At 34.7% G+C, this 27,516-nt stretch overlaps 1 protein-coding gene across 1 annotated transcript in view; it reads right to left on the minus strand.

The window, feature by feature from the left end:
* Positions 1-27,516, minus strand: part of LOC150102439 (1-phosphatidylinositol 4,5-bisphosphate phosphodiesterase classes I and II-like) — a 900,535-nt gene that overhangs the window by 388,081 nt on the left and 484,938 nt on the right. Inside the window, exons 9-11 of the mRNA XM_090399636.1 lie at positions 20,989-21,135; positions 9,415-9,572; positions 5,905-5,984 (exon numbers count right to left, since the gene is read on the minus strand). Coding sequence (XP_090255762.1) covers positions 5,905-5,984; positions 9,415-9,572; positions 20,989-21,135 — 385 coding nt within the window. The remainder of the gene's footprint in view (positions 1-5,904; positions 5,985-9,414; positions 9,573-20,988; positions 21,136-27,516) is intronic.

Genomic DNA, 27,516 nt, shown 5'->3' on the forward strand with positions numbered 1-27,516 from the left:
CAGCTGCAAGCTCTCCTGAGCTTCTCGTAATAACCAGCCTTGGAATTTCACACATACCCTTTCCTGACAGAAGTCTTCACATAGCTGACAACTACCCAGGTAATCACTTCATGGTCATTCTCACCAACTGGAGGGAGATCTATCTCTATTCCTGTTAGGATGTCATCCTAATCCAACCATATCTCACTTATTCAAATAATTTTTAGGTGAATGAACTCAATCAATGCAACCGTTTCTTTTGGTTGTTTGATACTTCTAGCATTCATATATAAACATAACAGCTCATTCCTGGATCTATAATAAATTTCACTGATACCACTTATTAGATGTGATTTCTCCATACTTTCCTTGAGCCATTTCTTCTTTTTTTTTTTTTTTCCATTGCCCATTCCAGAACCTCCTTCAAATCCAACTGTTTTTCCCTACATCCCAAGTAATCCCCTTCCCTTTTTGTCTACACAAGCATTCACATCCTCTTGGAGCATCAAACTTTTTCACATTGTGTTCCCCTGTACACCCTTTGACTCCCCGTTTCCCTGTTTGTCTTGCACACTTGTTCTCTCATTCTCTACACTAATGGAACAACATCAGTTGAAATTACCAATAATGAACCTAGTATAACAACTGAATATACAAGATGAAATACAAAAACATGAAACTGTTTTACAAGGAGAAACTGAAGAAGAAAGAGAAAAGCAATTAAGAAAACTGAAAGAACTTAATATGCAGACAAGATCATCAAAAAGGAAAGATTAATTAATAAAAATAATTGAGGATAAACAAAAAAAAATTAAAAAAGGAACTACATCTAAAAGATAAAGACATAATAAAAAATGTCAAGATGAAGAAGATTATGGATCATCAAATGAAAACTCTACAGGCTCAGAAGAGTTTATGGACTATAAAGAACCATCGCATGCTAATAAAGGGAAAGCAAGAGATACAATTAAAGAAAATATAATAAAGTTTACTGATTCAAAGTTTTCTTAGTACGCTATCATCTACATGAAAAAAAAATAACTAGCTTCTAAATCAAGAACAATAGGCATGAAATTGAAATAATGGAAAGCAACTGTAAAAAACTGGAAAACAGTTTACAAGAAGCAGGCTACACAATTGCTTCTTCACAAATTAAAGACCTCATCAGGTTTATTCAAAATCTAGAAGTTAAAGACTTACCAGTGACACTTCACTAATCATAGCATATCCTTTCTACATTGCCTCATAATTTAACCCTGCAAAGGTCTTGGTTGAAAAAATTGCAGCTTAGGTTGTGTGTATCTGAGAGATACATTCATTACTAGTATGTGCTAAAATGCAATAAAACACTGCAAATATAATACATGATGGTTTATTTATTTTCAGTTACAATCTAGAAATGATTGAACAAAGAAACGAAGGAGAAAAAAAAAAAAAAAACTAAACCGATAGTATACTGACATCGGAGTTCGTGGTCTCTCAGAAATGTCACTTTTACATTCAATTATCATTCTAATCATCGAACTTGAGTAACATTCACTGAATCTCTTCAACATATGATGGATTATTCATTTGATATATTTTTCCAGCCATTTTCAACGGTAAATTAAAAAAAAAAAAAAAATTAAACCAATACTATACTGACAGTGAAGTTCGCGGTATCTCTTAGATACAATTTACTATCGAATATCACAAACCTTTACATAACATGTGTTCAACTAAACCGATAGCATAAACAGTGCAGAATATCACTCGTAATATATATGTAATTATATGCTTCAACTCAGTTGTTGTGATAAAATATGTTGTGAATAGATTTAATGACTTAAAAACTGAGATTACTTATAAAGATTTAATAAGATTAATACAACTAGTTTTGGCTTATAATAGCCTTCATCAGGTATTCTTAAAGGAAGAGAATAGTAATAAACATTGAAGTATCTAAAACTTGAAAATACAGGTAAAATATCGCAACACATAATTGATACATAAAAAACGTATTTTTTTTTTTTTTTTAATCATGACTAGCTGTGCACACACGCATATATATATATATATATATATATATATATATATATATATATATATGTGCACAGCTAGTCATGATCTCCAAGCTATAACTGGATATGTGTAAGAATATTTATATTAAAACAATTTGTTTGCATCTGTCAGATCAGCTGTGACCTCCGCAGGGTTAAATGTATGAGGATTCCACAGACAAATTAAACAAGAAACTATATGGAAACTTATGCTACACTATAATATCAGGTTTTTATTTCTCCAAGAAACATGCTTCGATATAAAGGTATAAAAATATCAACAGATAGATATCTACTTCTTTCTTATTGGAGATTTAGAAGTTTTAACAGGGCTGGAGTAGGAGTTCTCATCCCCCCCCCCCCCCAACTTGGGTCATTCTCTAATATTCAAAGGGATGCAGAAGGGAGAATCTTAACAATGTGCACTGGAAATACTGTGGATGTGTAATAAAGTTTATACCAAGAAGTTAAGAAGGAATTTATTCAACTATCAAAGAAGCATGGAGGATTTGGGCTTCCAGTCTTCAAATCTAGACTTCAGACCAGGGATGGGAAACTTGTGCATGCCAAAATCATGAAATCTTTGATGCAAAATTTTCTCACGTGCCAATCGAAATTTTGGGGAACATATTATAATTTGGTGTTGGAAGTTTATTTTTTACTTGGTTAGACTATAATAAATTTAGTTTAATCCTTTGTTCAGGTGTAAGCAAACAAAGTTTGCACCTGAAAATATCTTCAGGACTGAGGTAAGGTAGTGCAACACCACTAGTCAGTGGTGCTGTCAGTGGGTCTGCTTCCCACTGATGAGACCTCAATAAAAGTTGAAACTGGTCTGGGTAGTGGCCCTTCCCTTAATGCACAGCAGTATACATGTCTGCAAGGAGATGTGTCTTGCATTATGGGAGATACTGAGATAAGGAGTGATGAGAGCTTCATCCACCTTTGCTCGGAGTTGACGGGTGTTGCACTACCTTACCTAAGTCCTGAAGATATTTTCAGATGCAAACTTTGTTTGCTTACACTTGGATCAAGGATTAAACTAAATTTATTATATTATTTGGTGTCTTAAGTATTGGGAAGACCTTTTCAAATAATCAAAAATCACACAAGAATGGTAAAATCAAAGAATATTGTAAGTAAAAATTGAATGAATATAAAAATTAGTGATGGAATTTTTACTTAAAAGTTCTTCTACCCTGTTGATAGCGTGAATATTTTTTTATTTGCATTTAAGTGTAATTCTAGCTGCCATATAAAGCCACATAATTTAAAGACGGAATTTTTAACATCAGCAAAAGAGTAAACAATAATTCTGATTTTTTTTTTATTATAAAGATCAATCAGATAAGTTATTCAAGTTTTACCAAAATACTGCAGTGCACAATCTCATAATCGTTTTACTTGACTAAAGCACAATAAAAGAAAATAAAATTAAAGATATAATTGTATTACTTCTTAATCCCTTACGAGTAATACATAAAAATTACAAACAAAATAAATTGTTATTTTACCTATATAATATATTAAAAAGAAGTTACTCTTTATCATTTTTAGCAAAAAGCATCAAATCAAAACTGAAAAAAAAAAAAATAGTGGACATTTTATTTATTTAGCATCAATGAGACTTTTGCTGCTGCTGCATCATTAATGACAATTAATTTATATCAGGTTTATATTTTGTAACCTTTAGAGATATGCATGCGCTACTAGTTTCATCTGTAAGGCTACTCCTGTTACGAGACTTAACAAAGTTCATCACTGAGAACAATGATTCACAAGAATATGTAGATGCAAAAATGGATAATAATGCTGTTGCAAGGGTTTTTAAACATACGAAAGTTTCGGGAATAGCATTCCAAGTTCTTAGTACCTCATTTTCCGCACTTCTCTCTGTTACTCCAGTCTCTAATCACTCCTTTTCAATATTTTCGATTATAGCGATTATAAATTATAATCGCTATAATTTATCAATGTGAATGCAACTGCCTTCTCAATGGAAACCCATACTGCCAAAAGACAGGTGATCAATGAAGTGCTGCAGGGCTCTGTGCATAGGCCAATGTTATTTAATTGTACATCAGTGACATAATTTAAGTAGAAATTATTATTATTATGTGACACCTCCAGGGAGTCCAAAGACTCATCGAGGGAGAGTGTGCCAACAACATCGAACGATTGTGTCTTCCAACTACTAACTGCGCTCAAACTTCCTTAACTTTTTGTGTGAGCCATTAGTAGCAGAGGCTCTACCAATCAATTGTTGGCTGGTGACAAAAAACTGAGAAGAGGGATAGTCAATGAAGGTAATATAGTGCAGTGATATTGTAGGATGACTTAAATAGACTGGAAGTATGGGTTTTCATTGAAAAGGCAATTGATGGTTTCTTTGTTTCATCTAGTTTCATAGTTCACCGTAAAAAAAAAAAAAAAAAATCCCTGACCTCATCAATTTTCTGTAGTCTAATGTTATCAATATAATAAACAGTTTGCAGTTTATGATAACATTAGACTACAGAAAATTGATGAGGTCAGGATTTTTTATTTTTTATTTTTTGAGGAGGAACTATGAAACTAGACGGGGACAAGGAAAACATCAACTGCCTTCTCAATGGAAAACCTATAGAACAAAGAAAAACAATTATTTTAATGCAATTTTTAGTAAAGATGACAAATTAGATATGGAAACAGATATGGAGAGTTGGTATTACATGAGCAAAATAAATAAATTTATATGGAATAAGAAAAAAATCAGTCAAAAACATTAAAGTAGGAATATGTAAGATAGTGTTTAAACTTCTGTTAACATACAGATCAGAGAGCTGACCCCCAGAGCATTAGAATTATATTAAAAATGAAGATGTCAGAAAAAACTTGACATCATTAACATTCAATGTTAATGTTGTCAATGAATGAAAATGAAGTTATTAGAAATCATTAACATTCAGGAATGTGAGAGGAGAGCTAATCTAAATGGTTATTTAAACAAATGGGAGAACAAAGTTTAGCAAAAAAAAAAAAAAACAGGTTTGATGCTGGGATAGCAGGATAAAGGCTCAGATCCAGATGGATTATATAATAATAATACCTAGGAAGACTGAAATGTAAGAACACTGTTGACAGTAATATTCTAAACTTAATTATGTATTACTATCATGGTATCCTATACATCACTCAAGGATACATATCAGGAAATGACAATGATGATAATAACAATGTTAACACAGCACATTATTGGCTCATCCCTTGATGGTATATACCAGAAAACAATGATAATTTTCAACTTGATTAAAAAAAATTCATCTAATTTTTCATTTCCCTTGCTTATCCTCCCATCTTCTATTATCATTTCACCGAAAAAACAATCCACAGGTTTTTAAAATATGTAATGTTAGTAGTTTCTTCTTTTCTTTTCTCCTACTCATTCATATGTTAGTGTACTAATTCAATCTTCTGTGATTAGAATGAAAAAAAATTACTATAAAGAATAAACTAGTAAGTTACACATCAAGCTAAATTAAAGAACAAATGACTTTATAGCCTTTTAGGTGCAGATGAAAGAAATGAAATGCTTCATGAACAAAACATGAAAGAATCTACAGCAGTTCAATGATATTATGCATGAAATGTAATAATTAACAAGACTACATTTACAGTACGTCTATGATTGTTTGTTTGTTTTTTTAATATTAAGTAGTAATGAAACATTTATCACATATAGAAAACAGAAATTAAGTATGCTCTTTATTTACAATCATAAATTAACTGAAATACAAACATTGGTTACTGTATTTGTATTGTTATCAGTTACACAATATGTACTAAAAAAGTATGACATGGCATACATTAATTATCTTTGTAATTAATACAATATAACACTACTTACGAACAATGGTTTTCATATGAAAGTATCACAGGAAAATCAGAAGTTTTGAAAGCACTATCTGCAATAGCTTCTAGTACCTCCTAAATATATTAAAAAACACCCAACTTTTTTATGTTTTCATGTATATCTACAATAAGAATGCATAAATAAATTTCAACTTAAGTAATTAAACCAGTATACACAGAACTAAAGATAATGAACATGCAGGTTCAGTCATAGATTCACTATCCACATCTCACAAACTTATTCATTCATCCGCAATTAAAGTAAAGCAAAACAATCTTCACTTCATTCCATTGCTTATCAATACTATAAAACTTTAGTTTTAGTTTTGTTGTTTATATCCTCCCAACACAATTAACAATAGTGAGTTATTGGACAATCAACCTTTTCAAACTCCAAACTAACAAGATAAAACTAACTGCTCTGTTTTATGAGCATTGAACTATTACTAAGCCATGAAAACTGATCATTCTGATGGCTGCAATCTAAAATTGATTTGAATCTACCTAATATTGGATGTGTCTGAAAATTAAAAAAGCAATACTAAGATTGAAATTTTTTATATAAGATGCCAAGAGAAATAGTTCAAAATCATACAATTTTATGAGGTAAATGGAACATTACATAGAACAACATGTAGTTTAAGTTTTAATTCAGCAGTTAAAATTAAACAGCAGCATAAAAACATATGAGGGCCCAACCCCTCCTTCACAGCAAAGAAAAGGCCTTGTTTGTTTTCTGGAGGGGAATTTCAAGCAGCAATGCATCTCCTTAGTGCATCCCAAATGTGTTCTATGGGGTTGAAATCTGGAAACTCTGTTTGATTAATATAACTGGTCTTCAGAAGTATCTCCATTGGTTGTGTATGATGTGGCATTGTCATACATAAGAATGAATTATTTGCCTACAGCACCATGCAACAATCGAACATCACATTGGAGAATGCTGCAGTATCGTTCACCAGTCACAGTCCCTTTTTTCCATACTTGTAGCTCAGTGCATCCATTAATTATAATGCCTCCCCACATCAAGATCCCAGAACTGCCATATCTATGCTTCTTAAGAACATTCTTGCAATAGTAAGCAGTACCACTTTCTTGCCAGATCAAGTTGCATTTAGAATCAGAGAAAAGACTAAAATGACTCAACTGTAAACAGTACATTAGCCCATTGGTGTCTTGTCCAATTTTTATGGTTAGAGCACCACTTAAGACATGCTCTATGATGAATTGTGGATAAAGGAATGCAGAATAGGCCTTCAGGCATATAGGCCTATTGTCGCAGACATCTTGCCACAGTTTTTCCGAGATATTTGTGTACCTGTGCTTGAATGGAGCCAACTTGCAAGCTGACGTTTTGCTGCTATAACCAAAAACCTCTCTTCATGGTCCGTAGTAGAGTGAGGGCAGCCTCTTAGCAAACATCTCGAACACATTTCATTGGTTAGAAGCAAAGAGCCTTTATACAACACTTTGTGAAATTTCAAACTCTTTGGAAATATTAGTAATTTTGCAGCCCTCTTCAAGCTTTCCAATAATTCTTCCCCATGTGAAATCACCTAGTGATATCTTTGAGACATTACAAGGCATCCAATTTGCAACTTTATTCCTTCAAGAAAATAGCTTCTTTCAAACACAATTTGCTTTGCACCAGTGTACACAAAGTGCTTGTATGCACAAATGACTTAAGTAGCGATAAATATAGAATTATTATTATTACGGGTATCTCCATGGAGTCAGTAGACTCATCGCGGGAGACCCAAACTAGCAAAACAATATCTGTCATATCTCTTCTTGAATTCATTTACAGAAGAAGAGCTCACAACTAAGTCAGGCAATGAATTCCACTCATTCACCACCCTCCAGGCAAAAAACCTTGTTCTGACACCCTTGTTAACCACACTCTTCTTTAATTTCCAGGGATGACCTCTTGTTCTTCCATCACTATCACACAGTTGAAACATTTCCCTTGCATCAATCCTATAAAAACCTTTCAGTAATTTAAATGTTTCTATCATATCCCCCTCTTCTCCGTCTATCAACCAACCTCTGCAATCCACAAGCTCTCAATCTATCAATGTAGGGAGCATTTTTTTCATCACTCACTAACTTGGAATGAGAAAGGATTGGTGAAAAAGTGAAAATTGTTTATTACAAAGATACAGTACTTAGTTAAGAAGGAAGACAAGTGATTCAATGTGCAGGTTGTGCTGAAGAAATGGGTGTGAGTTTTTTGAATGTGTAGGACAATTTTATTAATAGAAAAAACATGTATAAGAGGGATGGCCTTCACTTGAATGGATCTGGTCTCAGGAGCCTGAAAAAAGGCTCCTGGTTTCGAGTCTAGTTGGCGACTAGAGGAAATTTTTCTAAGTCTTTTTTCGACCGGTTCCCGAGTTAGTCGATCTCTGGCACGGGCAAGCAGGTTTTTCCTCCCGGAAACTCGGGTTTTTCGTCCTGTAAACTCAAGAAAATCGACCGTAGAACCCACATTATTTCAGACATTAAATATATTGTGTTAGGGTTAGAGACCACGAGATGGCGGCACATTTGAGCCGTCTCTCTTCACTGCGTACCGCTTAATTAGCGATAGCCTTGGGCCATCTGTCTCTGATTGGGTACCAGTGGAGATTGAACTGCCCACTCAGTCTCCAAAAGTTAGATAGGGCTAAATGGCCTCGCCTACTCCCGTATATACGGGGGGAAAAAAAAAAAAAAAAAAAAAAAAAGGCGTTAGCGGATTTTTTTTTTTTTTTTTTCTACATTTGGTTGGTATATTTAACTACCCAATAATAATAAAAAAAAGTGCCTGAATATATCGGTAACTAGTTGAAAATTAGTCAACGATAATGAAAATGACTCTCTATAGTGTAAAACATCTCCCACAAAAAACACCATACTGCAAATAGAGCCAATGCACTGTATTTAGTGACAATCTGAGTAATTATATTTAGTGTAATTAGAGATAACTGAAATTTATGATCCCATATAGTGAAAGGTATCCTTTGTCCGCTGTCACCACACTGCACAGATGCACACCAAACTGCACACTGGGTTTTGGATCCCAGTGATGGTAGTCTGGAAGACAGAATAGTAAAAAAGACTCAGGAGAAGTACAAGAATAAGGGAAGAAAATCAAAGAAAAAAAGAGGAGAAATGAAAAGAGCCAGTACTATAACTGGGAGGTACCCTCCACCACAAACAAGCAGAGATTTTTGAGGTAATAATGCAAGCAGTTCACTGCTATCATAAGCATGTGGCTACACTGCCACAAGAGTTACCAAGCAGTTTATTGAAATGAGGAACTATATTTTACAAAATTAGTCAACAAGAAAATTATTACAATATATACTGGTTTACCAGTAATGCAACTGCTAGATATTAAGGTTTGTTTTAACCATTATTTATTAGTTTAAACCATTAGTCAAAGAACAAAAATACCATAAAAATCACTACACTATTATTATTATTATGAATAATGGCAATGTTTTCAAAACCATTTGTTTACTTTAAGAAGAATTTCTGTCACAACTGTGTAGCCATGTGTAATAATTGGTTCCTCATCCGAGTTACGACCATTCCAACAATCAAGCTCCACACAGCGACATCCTGTTAACAAGCACTGTCGATACATTTCAACAGATGATTTGCCTGTGAGTTGATGACCTAAAATAAAAATAGAGATAGAACATATTATGGACATTTCTAGCACAAACTGCTGAACAACAATGTATGATCAACTAAACATTGCATTAACAGACTGTTATAAGACAGTTCAAAAATTCTTCATACTTGAATTTTGATTCTTGATATTTGTTTTTCACAAGCACTACTATATGATATGATAAAATAGCATAAACAAATCTGCTAATTGCCTTTTATTCTTCACAGGAAGGAGACAAGGCTGTTTTCAAATGCAAGCAGCACTTGAGAGAGGATAAGCATAGTCAAACAATTTTTAGTGGCTTGTGTGATGTGTGTTTAGTTTAGGTTGACAACAAGGGAGATATGCAGTCATTTCCAGATGATGAAAAACTGAAGAGGTAATAGGAGGGAATTTTTAAGTGGCAGAACAGAGTCAGTTTGAAATAGTGCATCATGATGGTGTAGGGCAGTGATGGCGAACCTATGACACGCGTCAGCACTGACACACTTGAGGGTTTCAGGTGACACACCTTGGATGTTGAAAAATATTGGTATTCTGATGAAAAAACTGCGATAAATCATGTAAGACTGCTCTCAGTTAAGGTGAAGGTAGGTTTGTTTTCATTGAAAGAACTTTCTACCAGTAGTCAGTAACAGAAAAGTCATTAAATGTAATGCAAGTTTGTAATTTCAGTTTATTAAATTAATTGTATAATATGAATTCATAGATTTTTATATCAATGTCCTATTAAATAAATAGCTTAATATCATATGTATAAGTCACCATCTATGATTATGTAGTTACATTTATAATGCATGTATGCAAGTGGCACATCAACAATGTCAATATTTAAAAAAAAAAAAAAAAAAAGTTTGACACACCTGGGTAAAAAGGTTCGCCATCACTGGTGTAGGGAGATGGGAGAGAGTTACTGAGCCTTGAAGAAGACAAAGTTAACATCTGCCTTGGAGATCATAAAAAATACATTTGCATCATTATTATGGCAAGTCTGAACTGACAGACTGCACTTTGGACACCCCTTCATACAGGACTGGATGGAAGAAAACCAATGTGTTATTTAGAAGTCGTTACAGATCGGAAAGATTATTTTTAGAGTCAGCCATGACTATGAAGAATTCTCCTACACGAAAAAGTATGGTTGCATTAATTTGTCAAAAATTTGGGAGACTGTTATCTTAAGATAAACTCCTACATAGCTGTAATACTTTCTTATAACATTAGAGGGTGCCAAATTATGACTTCAGATCTTTTGTCCGTTACAATTTGAATTATCTCACTTACTCATTGTCATGTGTTAACCATAACATGTAATGTGTTCTGAAGATGCTGGTTTGAAATCCACTTAATATAAATATAAGTCAGTTAATAAGCATTTTTTTTTTTTAATACCTTAGTTGGTTTGGTGTTGTAAGACCATTAAAAATAACTAATGATAGAACAAAGTGGTGTTATGGTTGTTTTGAATTATGGCTAAAGCAGGTGCTATGAGGCCACTGTATTATGTTATAAATTACATGTTCTTTTGCATATATTTCTGTTCAGTAGGATGAACCCCTCAGTTACTAGGAGGAGAAACCCTGCTGTCTATGCATGAGATTACTAACTCACCTACAGATGAAAAAACCCTTATAAAGGTAAGGTTTTTTTTTTTTTCATGTGACATAGATTTCTCTTCTGAGGCTACTACTGTTAAGTTTAGGTTAATAAGGAAGATATGCAGTCACTCCCAGATGATGCAAAACTGCAGAGGTAATAGGAGGGAATTTTTAAGGGGAGAACAGAGTCAGCTTGAAATTGGTTATACATTTGGTTGATAGATGAGCGGAGATACAGTTTAATGTTGCCAAGTTAATGTAGCTATAGCGACACTTGTGACATATTAATAATTATAAAAAAAATAAATTTATCAGATTAATGATTTACTGAAAATTAGCAGCAGATTTCTGTACTGAAAATAACAGTGCATCTGTGAAACCAGCAAGCAATTTGTATAAGGCAGAATACAACGTAAACAACAATTAGTATACTAGAAACAATCCAATGAGCAGAAGGGTAATATTAAACAAATGATTAATCTTTTTTGATATTTGTTAAGAATGAGAATCTCCCAAGCTTTTAAGACTGAGGAATGATCATTCTCATTAAAATTTGGACAGCATAATAAAGCCTCCAAACATTCCTTTTACAGATATTCATATTTTAAACTGATTTTATGAATTAAACAGATATCATTCCAATGGATACTGTGTTTCTCAACACGATGTTGTGTAACACCTGACAGGTAGTCTGTTCCAGAGTATGCTAAATTACAATAATAAGAAACCTGATATATACTGGCTAGAGATTGAGATGAAAGACACTCTTTTATGGTTGGCAAACAATATGTTGATATAAGATTCTGCTGATATGTTCTGAAATGCCCAAAATGTATATGATGGGAATACACATTCCAGTGCAGTATATTCTTGGGCATAGGATTTCAACAGTTCAAGATATAGTTAACAGAGCACAAAACATTTGTTCTTGATCATCTTTGCAGTAAAAATGCTTTCTCTCAAACAAACCCTTATCAAATGGCTATAATCCCCCAACATATTCCCCAGATTTTGGACACTTACAATCATACACCCTGAAGTACATACTGAAGTCATGAAAGATATTTCACATCATCTCGCATAACTTGGGTCTTGCACAACACAATGTCCAGAATTAATATAATATCCACTCAAATGATAACTATCTAATTCAGAGAAGCATAAATATGAAGCTCTTTCCAAGAAAGTTCAGAGGTTATATTACACATGCTTCTCCATCCTGAAAGTTTGGGAGATTCTCATTCCTAACAAATATCAAAAATGATTAATAATTTGTTTGATGCTATTCCTTTTATTGTACTGTATCTTTCCAGAAGCAAAATATTCATGACATAATCAAGGAAATATTAGAAAAGGAAACGAAAGCACAGCACATGAAGTACTAGAAAGCAGAAATAAAGAGGGGGAAAAAAACATGGCAAAATAATTGGGAGGGGTTCACTAGCCAAATGAACAATGAAATTGTGTTTACTGGAAGCAGAAGATTCATGACAATATGAGAAAAGAAAAAATATATAGAGGAGAAGAAGAAAGTAGAAACCAACCAACCAACAAACAAAAAAAGAATATGGTGATATACAGTGATTTCATGATTACAGACATGCTAGATGAATGGACAATGGAACTTGTCTTTCTGGGTGCAAAAATCAAGGATTCATGGCATTAATGAGGCAACATGCAAGCAAGTTGAATCAGTGAATGATATGATTGTGGGGGAGGGGGGGGTTGAATGAATGACAGTATCAGTAAAGATATGCAGGAGACTGATGAGTGAGGTGAAAAAGAAGCGCTAAATAATCAAGCTGAGTCTGTTGAAACAGTATGAAAGGAATAAGTTGAGGCAGAGGTGCAATTACAAATGATTCAGTGCACAGGCTGTGTAGGAGAAATGGTGTGCAATATGTTGATTTATAGTCATTTTGATGATTAAAATGATCTAATATCTGTACTTGCAGGATGGATTACACTTAAATGTGCTTGACGTTAGGTCCTGGAGAACTTGTTCAGTGAAAGAGTGAACACTCATGGAAACAAGATGTGCCTGAGTGATTGCTTAAAAGAGTGGATGCATATATTAAATGAAGAGGTCAAAATTGTGAGTAAAATGAAACAGAGTGAAAGAAGGATAGAAAGTTAGAATTCCAGGAATGGTAGGACTAGTTTTGTCAGAAAGAAAAGTGAAAACTGTGGAAATAGGATTAAAAATCTCGTATTGGAAAATGTACTCCAGCTACCTATGAACTGGGCAGGTTTTAAAAGTTACCTGAATCCTCCTATTGCCTGGTGTTGACTATTATGGGTATATGCTAATAACAGAAGCATCAGAAATAAAGGCAATGAACGTAGTAGTGTGGTATATGTTGTGGGACCAAAGCTTACTGGCCTTTGAAAGTTAGATGGAAGAGGGTATTATACTTACAGGAACAGAATGTGATGAATTTAGTGCATGGGATGGGGCAGATAAGATAGGAAGGGAGACTTCTGCTAATGTCCACACAGAAATTAAACCTAATCAGAACAGAAACCTCCAATGGCGGTGGTAGTGTTATGAGGCTGTTTGGTGTGAGATATACAGGTAAACATGACAAAATACATAATTGAGTGATGTTAGAGACTGAAGTCATATGAAGCTGAACTACCGTATTTTTCGATAGATAACGCGTGCGTTATCTATACAAAAAAAGTCTAAATTTGTTAAAAATGAACATGCGCGGTATACATTTGAAAGGTATGAGACGTAAATCAAATGTAATAACAAAACTAAGGTAGAAGTATTACTTAATACTTCTACTACTGTTTGTAGTACGTTCTAGGACTACTTGCATTTAGCTCACGCTAGTATTCACCGATACTTTTATAGTTTTTATACTATATTTGGCATGAAACTCTCTGATTCCAATCTTTGAGTTTCTTATGCAGTTTTAAAACAATGTGGGATCTAATATCCCCTTAATTTAATTAATGTTTATATATCGCCGAAATGAAGCCTGTTGGCTCTTTATATTTAAGTAACTTAATGGGTGCACCTTTTGGACAATTCGTATAGCAGAGTATATAAGTTCTTTTCGCTATACCCTTTGGTATTAATTGGTCTAGCTACTCACTGATGAAGCCTCAATAAAGGCTGAAACCGGTCTGGGTAGTGACCTCCCACCATAATGTAATAACAGCATACATTTCCTAGGAAATGTGTTTTTACATTATGGAAAATACCAAGAATAGCGATCAGAACTTTATCCACCTTTGCAACGAGTTGCCCGTGTTTGTACTACGTTCTAGGACTACTTGCATTTAGCTCACGCTAGTATTCGCCGATACTTTTTATACTATATTCAGCATGAAACTCTCTGATTCCAATCTTTGAGTTTCTTATTCGGTTTTAAAACAATGTGGGATTTAATATCCCCTTAATTTAATTAATGTTTATATATTGTCGAAATGAAGCCTGTTGGCTCTTTATATTTAAGTTACTTATTATTTATTGAACATTACATTATTCAAATCCAAAAAATTCTTCAGACTCAATATTGAAAGAATCAATTGTGTTAAAAATTTCTTTTTGGTATTTCTTAAGTTTCATAATCATTGTCGCCGGACACCACTGCATTCCCTTGTGCTTTAATGGAACCATTTCTAACAGTTTTCACTTACAGCAGCCCAACTTTCTACAATCCACATAACTACATCTTTATATGACATTCTTTTCATCTGCCCCGTTTTGTTATATTCATAGATGCCATTCATCATGCTGTCGTGAGTGCCCTACACAAATCCAACACTAACAAAGATTTTGGGTTGAAAAATGCCATTTTTCTCTTTCGCCACGCATTCTCCAATCAAAATTTCATAACCTCGGAATTTATCTAACCTTTATCATTAACAGTAACAATAATAACTTTGGAATCACAACCTTTTGGACAGTCTTTCTTTTGAAAATCACCATTGGTGTGACCCAAAAGTTATCTTTCGGGTCACACAAAAAGTAGTAGTAATGTCACAGTACTCCCCAATAATGTGAAAATTGTAAAATTTTGAATTAAAAAAATCGACCACTGCTACTAGCAACGCACGTGCTTTTAAAGAATTCCTCCGTCTTCTGTCTGTACTTCCTAACTCTACCGCTAGTTGACACATGCGCATTATCTATACAGCAAAAGGAGTGATGAAAATGTTGGGGGTGCGCGTTATACATTAGGTGCATGTTACTATCGAAAAATATGGTATATAGTAATAAATTTCATGGATCCATTATGGTTTAACTATGATGATGTAGGCTAGAGGGAGGAGAAGACATGAAAGATGAGAGGAAAGAATTCATAGAATTACTTAGGTTAATTACTTTAAACAGCACATTATAGAAGGGACTCTTGGTATAAGAATACTAGATCTTGTCACAGTATTTGAAAATCTGTCTAAAAACGAAGTGATTGCTCTGCCTCTAATCGGTAAGAGTGTGATCAATTTTGACAATGCACGTGAGAGCTTTGACAAAAAGATATTAAATATGTGGAACTATAAGGCAGATGATAAGTTGGAGAAGGCAGCATTAATATTGGGAGAAGAGTGATAACAAGGCTCAACAGCATAAAGAGAAGATGAGGAGAAAAATGGATAACCAAAGTGAGGGAGAATTTGAAAAGAAGTTAGCCAAACAGGGATAAGGGAAATTCAAGTAATTTTATTGCTGGTAGCAAGTAAAATGGCGAACAACCATAGAAACATTACTTTAGTGAATGTTAATGGTAAAAATGTGTCAAATGCACAGTAAATAGATGAGATGTTAAGGGTTTACTTTAATAAGATACATTCCAGGTAGTCCCATTAGCTCTCTGGATGTCAAAGGGAACTGGATGAAAGGGAAGAGACAGATGAGGTTAAAAGGTATTAAAACTACAGAAAGAGCTTGATTTGAATACACTACTTACCGTATTTTTCGGATGATACGACACACCCCAAATTTATGAGATGATTTTTAGAAAAAAATATTTTATTATATAAAGATACTTACTGATTCTTACTTAATTTTGTTTATTTTATTTATTGTATTAGCAATATTCAGTTCATCTTCACTCTCGGTACTATCACTCATCTCGTTAATGTCATCGTATTAATTTCGTCTGAACTATTGTTGTCACTCCCTTCAAAAACTGCGTCATCTTCGGTACCATCCATCGCATTTCTTAAATGACTTTATAATCATCTCTTCTTTCACAGCTTCCCATGAAGTTTTCACCCAAGTACTTCTGAAATTGTTGGCCGTTTCATACGTCCTGTTGCCGTAACATCGTGATTTGGCTTTGCCATCCATTTGTTCCACTCTTCCAGCATACAATTTTTTAATAGTTTATTAATAGATCCATCCAAGGGTTGTAATTGACTTGTAAGGCCTCCAGGAATGACAATTCCTGGAGGCCTTCATTTCTTTTAGAAGCTTCTTTGTTGATTCTGTTGTATGCACTCTGAATTGATCCCACACTAACATCACAGGCTTTTTAAACAACGCACCTGGACATTTTGCCCATATCTTTTGTATCCATAATTTCATTCCTGTTTCCTCCATCCAGCCTTTATCTTGAACGTGGATAATATGCCATGAGGAATTTCCTCTCTCAGTAAAGTTTTTCTTTTGAAGATTAACATGGGGGGATAGTTTTGTCCCATCAGTGCAACTACAGTGTAGTGAGATTTTTCGTGACCTGTTGTTTTGATCACTATTGATTTGGTGCCTTTTGAATCTACTGTCTGATTTGAAGGAACATCAAAAGTTAGAGGCACTTCATCCATGTTGGCAATTTGATTAAGCTCAAAGTTAAATTTCCTTCTCGCTGATATGACAAATCTATGGAATTCTATAATTTTAGCTTCAGTCAGCCAGCATTTTTTGGGCTAGAGTGGTTTTTGTACACATGCATAACCCGTCTTTTCATAAATCTAAAGCAACAAGACGGTGATCTGGAAAAATCTAAAATTCCATTAGCAGTTGCCCATCGTTTCGCTTCAAAAATTATAATTTTTGTAGAAACAGATATTTCCATGTTTTGATGATTTGTTAGCCAATTTTTCATTTGTACTTCTAATCCTGGCCATTTTTCTAGGTGCGAATGGAATGTTTTCTTGTGTTTACATAGCAGTTTTAATTGTTTCTCGTTTTCTCCACTCATGAACCATTTTTTCTGTTGGTGGTGGACCAAAATGTCTTTCTGCTGCTCTGTTTCCATATTGTTTTGCATAATTTATCACATTTAATTTATAACTCACGTCATATGAAAGTTTTTTTTGCTTTACACTCATTTTTTCTAATTTTAAGATAAAAATTTTAACGACTTACAAAAAAATTCAAATGAACCGTACAAAAGTGCATATGTTTACACACTAATGACTATTGATGCTCTAAATCGGTGATTCACCCACATGCAGCGAGATAACTTAGTACCTACCTTCAGTGGCGTACTTACTAATTTTATTAACATATTGCGCCAGTAATTGAACTTTGCTAACAGCTTTGGTACAGTGTAAAGATTCGTATTTTAATGTTACCTTCGGACTATAAGATGCACCCCAATTTTCAGTCGATTTTTCTATGTAAAAAGGTGCGTTTTATGGTCCGAAAAATACGGTATGTTGGATGAGATATTCATTATTATAAATACACTTGTAACATAGAGTAAAAACTTGAGTTAATTAAAATTGAATACTAATATTTCATTTCATGTATCATAAAACAATTGCAGTGTGAAAGAGAAAAAATCTGAATAAAATGGAAATTTGGATACGACAGTTTATAAAACATGCTGTAACAATGGAGATAATTTTTCTTATGCGCAGCAACATACATGCTAAATTCAAACTATAACGCTACTGGAAATTAAGAAAAAATAAATAAAATTAATGCAGTTACAAATCACAATTTCCAAAATTTTGGGAAAGAATATTTCATCAATTAGTTTTAGTGATGTAATAGGGCCTCAGCACTTTCTATAGACAATGTTTGTATTTATAAAAGCTTCTACAGTACTGTCGATAGGGTGTAGCATAGAGGCTGCCTGCCTCACGGCATGGTTTAATAGGGTGCTCGTTCAGCCATATTGCGGTAGGTGCTGTTGCTATACTAACAATTTCTGTTAGCATAGCAAGTGCGGAAACAAGTTTTTCTAAGCTTAAACTGATTAAAAATTATTTGCAAACAGCAGTGACCCAAGAAAGACTGGTTGGTCTAGCAACTATATCGATAGAGGTGGACATAGCTTATAATTTAAATTTAGAATAGCTTATGAACAGTTTTATTGTGCGATATCCCTGTAGAGCAAACATTTAATTAATATTATTATCTAATTATTTTACATCAATGTTTCTCTTGTAATAAAAACAAAATAGCAATTGCAGATTTTCTTATATTTTTGTCTTATAACCCATCAGGGGCAATATTTATTTGTTTGCCTCAGGGCACGATCTAATCTGGTGATGGCCCTGAGCTTTTATGTAGTAATTCTGTGTTGTTCCAAAAGATCCCATAATTTGGAAACGACACTAGCTGAACCAATGTTCAGTGAGTCCTTATTTATGAGATTAAATTAATGGAATATAACTTTTATAACTATAAGCAAACCATCCCTTTTCAATGATTATAACTCAAGAATAACTGAAAGAATTATCAACCATTCCTCCACATCGTCCAAAGAGGAAATATGCAAAAATTCCAATTCCATAAGTAAAAGGCACTGCTGATCATGTTGATAGGATTCTCAGGAAATTTCAAATCCATGAACTATGATTATGTAACTTCCACCAAAAGACAAAATCTCTCCTTTATTGCTAGCTGGTGTGTTAGATTTCACATTCCTATAACTTGTCATTCATTATTCAATAGACAGATCATCTGTATAAACCATATTTTTGAACACCATCTGAACATCAAAATTATATTGAATGAATGTGGTAGACAAGTTATTAAGTTAGAGTTATTAAAGTTGTTACAAGATATTGAATCTCAAAACAGAAGTAGATGGGATGTTAGCATGGTTGCTGAATGAATGTGCAAAGAGTTGGTAATGTCCTGACCTGATTGTACAACTTGAGCATCAGCACATGCACAGCTTCTAATGAATGGAAGGAAAGCAAGATAATTCCATTACACAAGGGTGGATCTAGAACTTTTGTAGCAAATTAAAGTCCATTTGGGTTCTCTAGTGTGGTCATCGAGGTATATTGGAGAGGCTGTTGAGCAAGTGCATCCAACGATAAGTAGACAGCACTAGTATCCCACAGGATCCTGGTGTTGTCTACTTGCAATCACCTCATTCTGATAACAGAGTCAAAGCAGAGTTGGATAAGGGGGATGGATACATTATGATACATCTGCATTTTGAAAGGATTCCAAAATGTGAGACTGTTATACAAATTCAAAGGGATGGATATGCAAAATAAATTTGCAACACGAATAGGAGAGTGACTGACCTCTCTCTATGCATCAATTTCTGATAGGTATCAGAAAGTGATGCTTATAATTTCTGATAATTTCTGGATGCAATAAGTTTAAGAGAAGGAGTACAGGATGACTAGTGGCATATTACAGGGTTCTGTACTTGAAACACTGTTGTTTACCTGTATATTATTAATGATATTGGGAATGGTGTCTAATAGTCTGATGTCCAATTATAATGCTGGCAATGCAAAATTGAGGAGAGTGATAAATGACATAGCTGACATAAGCATACCTGCCAATGACTTGAAGACAGGTAGTTGGAGCAAATGACAATGAATACTAGTTCAATGTTGCCAAGTATTGTTGAGGAGTTATAGTACATAAGTTAATAAAACATGATTTCTCTTTAACAAACCCATGGTGATAACCACAGAGAATACTGCTGTTATTAAACCATTTCTGTATCCTAGTTCTCACCAATCTCTCCAGTACCTTAACCACAACTCCAGATATAGAGATCAGCCTATAATTTGTAACCAGATTTATCACCACCTTTATGCAGTGGATCAATTTTACCTTTTTTTCCACTCTCTTAGAACTTGCACTGTTGTAAGATTCTTATTACACAGGTATGGCAATGTTACTGTCAATTCCTTGGAACATTCCTTTAAGACACATGGTGATATTTCATTAAATCCTATTGCCTTATTGACATCAAGCTTATTTATTTCCTCAAATACCTCCTGCTCACTCAGAATTAAGTCATCCTTTCCTATATCCTCTTTACCTGTGATTTTCATGATTTCATCCTGGTGAGGATGAAACATCCATATAAATTGCTTACTGAATACCTGAATGATGTCTTCTGCAGCAGTTACCATTCTACCACTTTCATCCATTAACACCATCTTACCATAATCATCCTTCCTTCTACTTGCTACATATCTGAAAAACTCTCCAGGGTTTTTCTTTGTCTGATTTGTTAATTTCTGCTCCTAATATAGTTTTGCTGTTCTTACCAATCGAGTTATCTTCCTGGCTTGCTTTTTATATTCCTCATGCAATCGAGTGTTGCCTTTATTCATCTTGTGCTGCCTCCATAGTATCCTCTGCTTCAAAATTATGTGCTTAATCCCTTTATTCATCCAATTCGCCCATTTTATAATCACCAGCCTTGTATTCTACATATATCCTTTCCTCACAGAAGTCTTTACATGGCTAGCCACAAGATCACTTTAAGTGAGAATTTAGTAATTTTTTATGTGAGAGATGAATTTCATCGCCTGGTGTGAGAACTTTTATCCCCTAAAAACAACTCTTAGAAAATGCAATTCTGCAGCAAATTCATCAAATATACTTTTAAAACTTAAAAGTGAATGACTAATGTCACCAGCTTACCTGTTAAATAGGTATTATGAGATGAATTAATGAAATAATGACTCATAGGTTGGTCCATATCTAAATTAATGTCAAACTTCTCTGGAGCAACAATTGCATTGTCATCGCTCATCAGGTAACGAAGAAAACCATCTACAGATAATAAACCTGGTAAAATAATGAAAAAAGTTAATGAGTCAGAATTTGCAGATAAAGGTTTTTTTTAGAACAACAGAAAAATAATATTACTGTACTGAAAAAAAAACATATTTAACCATAAAAACTTTTCAGTCTTTCTTACTTTCTGAATACACTAAATGAAAAAAAGAAGCATAATTTATGTCAATATCATTATATGTAATTTGAGTTTTATGCTAACATTATATGTTAGTGTATAAAAGTAGAGATGCAAGAGGGAAATAGTGCCAGTGGTTTTTTGAGGCAGTATGGTGTGAGATAGAGGTGAATGGAATCAAATACTTGGTTAGATGTTGTTATAGACCAGGTAATGTGGATGATGGTGGTGATAATGAAATGTATAATCAAATTAGCCAAACAAATAAGAAAAGGGTGATCATTATCAGCAATTTTAATTATGGCAATATAGACTGGAATGATGAGATAGCAACTGGAAGTAAAAATGAGTTTCTTGAGTTTTTGAGGGACAACTACATCAGACAGTCATCAGAGGATGTAATTATAAATGAGGTGTCAAATCATTCACCAATTGGTGAGAGTGACCATGAGGTGATTATCTGGGTGGTTGCCAGCAGTGTGAGGACCTCTGTGAGAAAAGGTTATATGTGTAACTACAGGGTGTCCCAAAATTCACGCAAGAAGTAATTTTGATAGAAAACATCGGTTTTAATTAAAAATTGTCATTTCTTATTGATTCATAAAGTATACAGTACAGGGTTATGCATGGAATAGCATATCGGGTAAATGGCCTCCGCGGCTTTGCTGGCACATACGCACTCTTTTGTCGAAATTTTCCATGACCGTTTTGCATAAATGTGGCTGAATTTCGTTGATACAGCGCTCAATTTCCTCCTTCAAGGCATGGGTGGTCGTGGGCTTGTTGGCATAAACCTTAGACTTCAAAAAACCCCAAAGATAAATGTCCAACGGCGTTAAGTCACATAATCTGGGCGGCCAATTCTAATCACCAAAACGGGAAATTACACGACCAGGAAATGACTCATGCAGTAATTGAATTGTTTCTCGGGCTGTATGGCATGTGACACCGTCTTGTTGAAACCACATGTCGTCCACATCCATATCTTGCAATTTAGGCACAAAAAACTGGATTATCATGTCGCGATAGCGAGCACCATTAACTGTTATTGCCTTACCAGCCACATTTTCGAAGAAGAATGGACCGATGATACCTCCAGCCCAAAATTCGCACCAAATAGTGACACATTGCGGATGCATTTGTTTCTCAACAATCACTCGTGGATTTTCTGAACCCCAAATGCGACAATTCTGTCGATTAACGAAGCCATCAAGATGAAAATGAGCCTCATCGCTGAAGATGATTTTGTTCGAAAAATAAGCATCCACTTGTTGTTGTTCCATAATCCATTCAACGAACTCTCTTCACTGTGTGTGTGGTCAGTAGGCTTCAGTTCTTGAGTCAATTGAACTTTATAAGCATAAAGATGCAAATCTTTCGTGAGAATAGGCTGTAGAGGGCTTCTCGAAATGCCCAATTCAAGACCACGGTGCCGAATTGATGTTCCTGGACTCTCAGCAACACGCTCACGAACTGCTTCGATGTTTTCTGTTGAATGACTTGTTGAAGGATGACCAGAGTGTATAAGATCACTAATTGATCCAGTTTCCTTGAATTTTTTAATTAATCTTTTCAGTTGATGAAATTAAATCACTATTCCGACCATATTTTGTACGAAAATTGCGAACTGTAGCTGCCAAACCTTCATTATTTTTAAAATATTGTTCAACAATGAAAATGCATTGTTCTTTCGTGTAGCGCTCCATTTTTAATAACCCTGAACTGTCAGCTATCACGCTGTCTTTTTTTCTCGTTGGCAACACTTTGCTGCACAAATGGTGCTAAATTTAAATCAGGCGTGAATTTTGGGACACTCTTTACAAGAGGGGGTGATTATAAAGAGCTCAGGAGACAGCTTGCAGGTGTAGCATGGAATGAAAAGTTAGCTGGAAAACAGCTTGGGGGATTTTCAAAAACTATCTAGTAAATGCAATGTCTAATGTATTCCAAGGGCGAGAAGGTTAAATAAGGTAGGTGTGAGATGGATGAATAAAGAGATTAAGCATGTGATACAGAGAAAAACGCCTTTGTGGAGACAGCATAAGAGAAGTGGAAATACCCAATTCCATGAGGACTACAAAGACCAGGCAAGGCAGGTGACTTGGTTGGTGAGGGTAGCTAAAGAGAGGTATGAACAGCAGTTAGCTAATGAAGCCAGAAAGAATCCTAAGGAGTTCTTTCGATATGTAGCCAGCAAAAATGATTATGGAAGGATGATATTGATTGGAGAAAATGGTATAAAGACAGATGATGCAGAATTTGTGGTGGAGATACTTAATGAGCAGTTCATAAAGGTCTTTCAATCTTGTGAATGTGACTTCATGGAGAGATTGAGAGCAGTTGATGATGAGGAGAGAGACTGACTGTAAGTGAGCAACAGGTGTATGGAGAGTTGAGTAAACTAGATGTTAATAAGGCTGTGGGACTTGATAATATATCACCACGTATTCTGAAGGAATGTACCGGGGAGTTGACACCTGCCTTGACATACTTTTTTAATACGAGTCTTGCATTTGGTCAAGTTCCTAAGGAGTGGAAGGAGGACAGGATTGTGCCACTTCATAAAAGAGGTGATTGAACCCAAGCATTAAACTATAGGCCTATTTGTGTGACAGGTGTTGTAGTTAAATGTTAGAGAAGCTTGTGAGAACTAGGATCCAGAATTGGGTTGACAACAATGGTATTATCTTTGATGGACAGCATGGATTTGCTAAAGGGAGGTCATGTTTTAGTAATCTGCTTACTTATTACAATAAAGTGACTGCTTCCATGGACAGAGGAGATGGATACACAGTAATATACTTGGATTTTGCAAAGGCTTTTGATAGAGTACCTCATGATAAGTTGACAGTCAAACTAGAGCAGATGGGGTTGGATATTAGATTAGTGCATTGGATTGGAGACTGGCAATCTGATAGGTATCAACAAGTTGTGTATGGGGGAGCGATATCCAAGAAAAGGAAAGTCACTAGTGGAGTGCCTCAGGGGTCTGTTTTAGGGTCATTACTGTTTAACTTGTATAATAATGATATTGGTGAAGATTTGGATGGAGATATTCAGTTGTTTGCAGATGATGCAAAGTTGGGATGAACCATGAAGAGTATAGAAGATGCTGTGGCCTTACAAGAAGACTTGAATAAATTGAGTGATTGGGCACAGAAATGGGGATGTGAGTTCAATGTTGCAAAATGTAAAGTTTTAAAATTTGGAAAACAAAGATGGGATTCAGAATTTATGCTTGGTGAGGATATATTGTTGGAGGTGAGGAAATAAGAGATCTGGGAGTGATAGTGGATAAGGATCTGAAATTTAGGGGACGCATAGCCAAAATTGTGAAGACAACACAAAGGCTTCTGGGAATGATGCGGAGGACACTGACATGTAGAAGTAGGAAGATTCTTGTTCTGTTGTATAAGGCTTTGATTAGGCAACACATGGATTATTGTGCCCGGATTTGGTCATCTGGTTTTCAGAAGGATGAAGAGATGTTGGAAAGGGTCCAAAGGCGATTGACTAAGGTAGTTTCTGACCTCTGGAATATGAGGAAAGATTGAGAAGATGTAATCTGCAGAGTCTAGTTTTATTTATTTATTTTTATGTTGTTCCTGCCCACGAAAAGGTATTTACAAACCTATAGTACATTTTTATATTGTGGTAGGCTAGAGATTTTTTTTCTATTTTTTAACGATTTTATATATATTTTATTTTTCATTTATTTTTTACATAGTCCTTTCAACAAGTTCATGAATTAGAGCAGGTACACCAACCACTAGGACAACCAGGTAGGCTGAAACTACTGAGAAGTCCTGGCTAAATATTCATACCAGGAATTAATCATACCAGAAACCCTACTTTAGAGAAGACTAAACATAGGACTTTCTCAAGCCATTTCAGGCCTCCAATAGGTGAGGCAATGGTCTCACACCGGAAGATGAATGTCATCCCCCAGTGTGAGACCACCATGGGATTCAAACTCGCAAACTGATTGGAGAGCAGGTACACTAACCACCTGGACAATCAGACAGGCTGAAACTATTGAAAAGTCCTGGCCAAATATACATACCAGGAATTAATCAATGCCTATGCTGAAGGAAATTTATTATATCAAATTATTCTTTTAGTTCCTAAAAGTTCACTATAATGAAAATTAATAAAATGATAAAAATAAAATAATCAATGAAATAATATTCTCTACTACTGGAAGTGCTTTATCTGACTATTGCATGAAAGAAAAAAAATCACACTGGTGTGTGTGTGTGTATGTGTGCAGTTTTAGTGGAAGAAGAAAGACTTTAGAGATTTGATTCTTATTACTGACTAAAACTTTTTTAGGTCTTTTTTTCAACAAGTTCATGAATTAGATGAGCTTTGGTGTAAATAAATAGGGTTCCTCCTACTTGAGTTTTCAACCTAAAATGGTTCAGAAGAATCACTTTAGAACTCAAACAATAACACTAGCTAGAATTAGAAAAACACAAGATGAAAGGTTTACTACCATATTCTTGTGTTGCTTTCATATATTTCAGAGTTAGCATTCACTATAATATCTTCTGGTGATGAAGATCGAGTCAGGATGTCAATTAATTATAAAAAAAAACTGATTGAATAAAGAATGCTGTCTTTTGGAGAATAAAAAGATATATGGGAGGATGATATTATTACAAAAAAAAACATGGGATTTGTTCAAAATGATTTGAACATATCCCACGTTTAGTGGAATATTTTCAAATTATTATATTTCCAAACTGCAGGTCAGAAAAGCAACAAGGCATGGTTAAAAAAGAAAAAGTAGAATATAAGAGGAGATTAACCAATCATCAAAGCAAATTGAAAGGAATGGTTCTGCTGTGTGGCAAGTAAGAGGAAAAATAAGTATGGCAGGTTGACACTGTTGGATAGTTATGGTAGCAGAGTAACCATAGCAAATGCTGTAGTGGAATTGTTTAATGAACAATTCATCAGTGCATATCATACTGGCATGAATTATGCTGTGCAACATGTAGAAGGGAAGCAAGGATTAGGAGATTAAATGTAAGTGAATTAGGTGAATGAGGTGTTGATTGGGTTAGATGTTAATAAGGTTGTGGGAATGGATGATATATCACCACATATTCTTTAAAAATGTGCACAACAGTTGGCTATGCCCTTGACCTGGTTATTTAATGAAAGTCTTGTAGTGAATAGTGAAAAGAAGGCAAAATAATACCTCTCCACCAACATAGTTCTAGGACAGAAGTTTTCAATTATAGACCAGTCTGTATAACTGCAGTTGTGGTACAGGTGTTGGAGAGATTGGTTACAAATAGAATACAGGATTGGATTGATGGATATAAGATTCTTCATGATGGTCAGCATGGGTTTATGAAGAGCAGGTGCAATCTGCTTACATTTTATGATAAGGTGACAAATGTGTTGGATAAGGGAGATTCACACAGAGTAATTTTCTTGGACTTTGCAAAGGCATCTGATAGATTACCACGACAGATTGAAGACTGGCTTTCTGAAAGATACCAGCAAGTTGTGCATGAAGAGTGGTGTCTCAGAAAAGGAAGATGACCAGTGGCATGCCTCAAGGTTCATTGTTCTTGAACCCCTACTGTTCAACTTATTTCTTAATGATATTTCATGTGGACTGACCAGAGATCTTCGAATGTTTGCTTATGATGATATAAAGTTAGGTAGAATTATCCAAAATATTGCTGTTAATTCTCTACAAGAGGATTTAAATAGACTTTCAGCTTGGATAGATGAGTGAGGGTATAGTTTTGATATTAATAAATGTAAGATGTTACACTTTGGGATACAGAGATATAAGGCTATGTAGTGTATTAATGGAGCTGTACTTCAGGAAGTGGATGAGATTCAGAATCTTGATTGACAGTGGACTAAAGTTCCTAGGGCACATTGCAAGTGTTGTGAAGGCTGCACATCATATTGCTGCTATTATTATTATTATGTGCAACCTCCAGAGAGTCCAAAGACTCATTGAGGGCCAACAGCATCGAATGATTGATCCCTTCCGACTACTAACTGTGCTCAAACTTGCTTAACTTTTTGCTTGAGCCATTAGTAGCAGAGGCTCTACCAATCGACCCACCTTTGCTGGCGATAAAAAGTATATTGATATGGAGGTGGTGGAGCCTCTATATAAGGCATTGGTCTGACCACACATACTATTGTGCTCAAATTTGGTCACCTATTTTTCATTGTGATGTGGAAACACTAGAGAGGGTCCAAAGATGAATGACCAAAGT

This window comes from Typopeltis vanoorti, chromosome 10, assembly GCF_054136105.1.
Source record: "Typopeltis vanoorti isolate ZY-2024b chromosome 10, IOZ_Tvanoo_1.0, whole genome shotgun sequence".
Classification (NCBI taxonomy): Eukaryota; Metazoa; Arthropoda; class Arachnida; order Uropygi; family Thelyphonidae; genus Typopeltis; species Typopeltis vanoorti.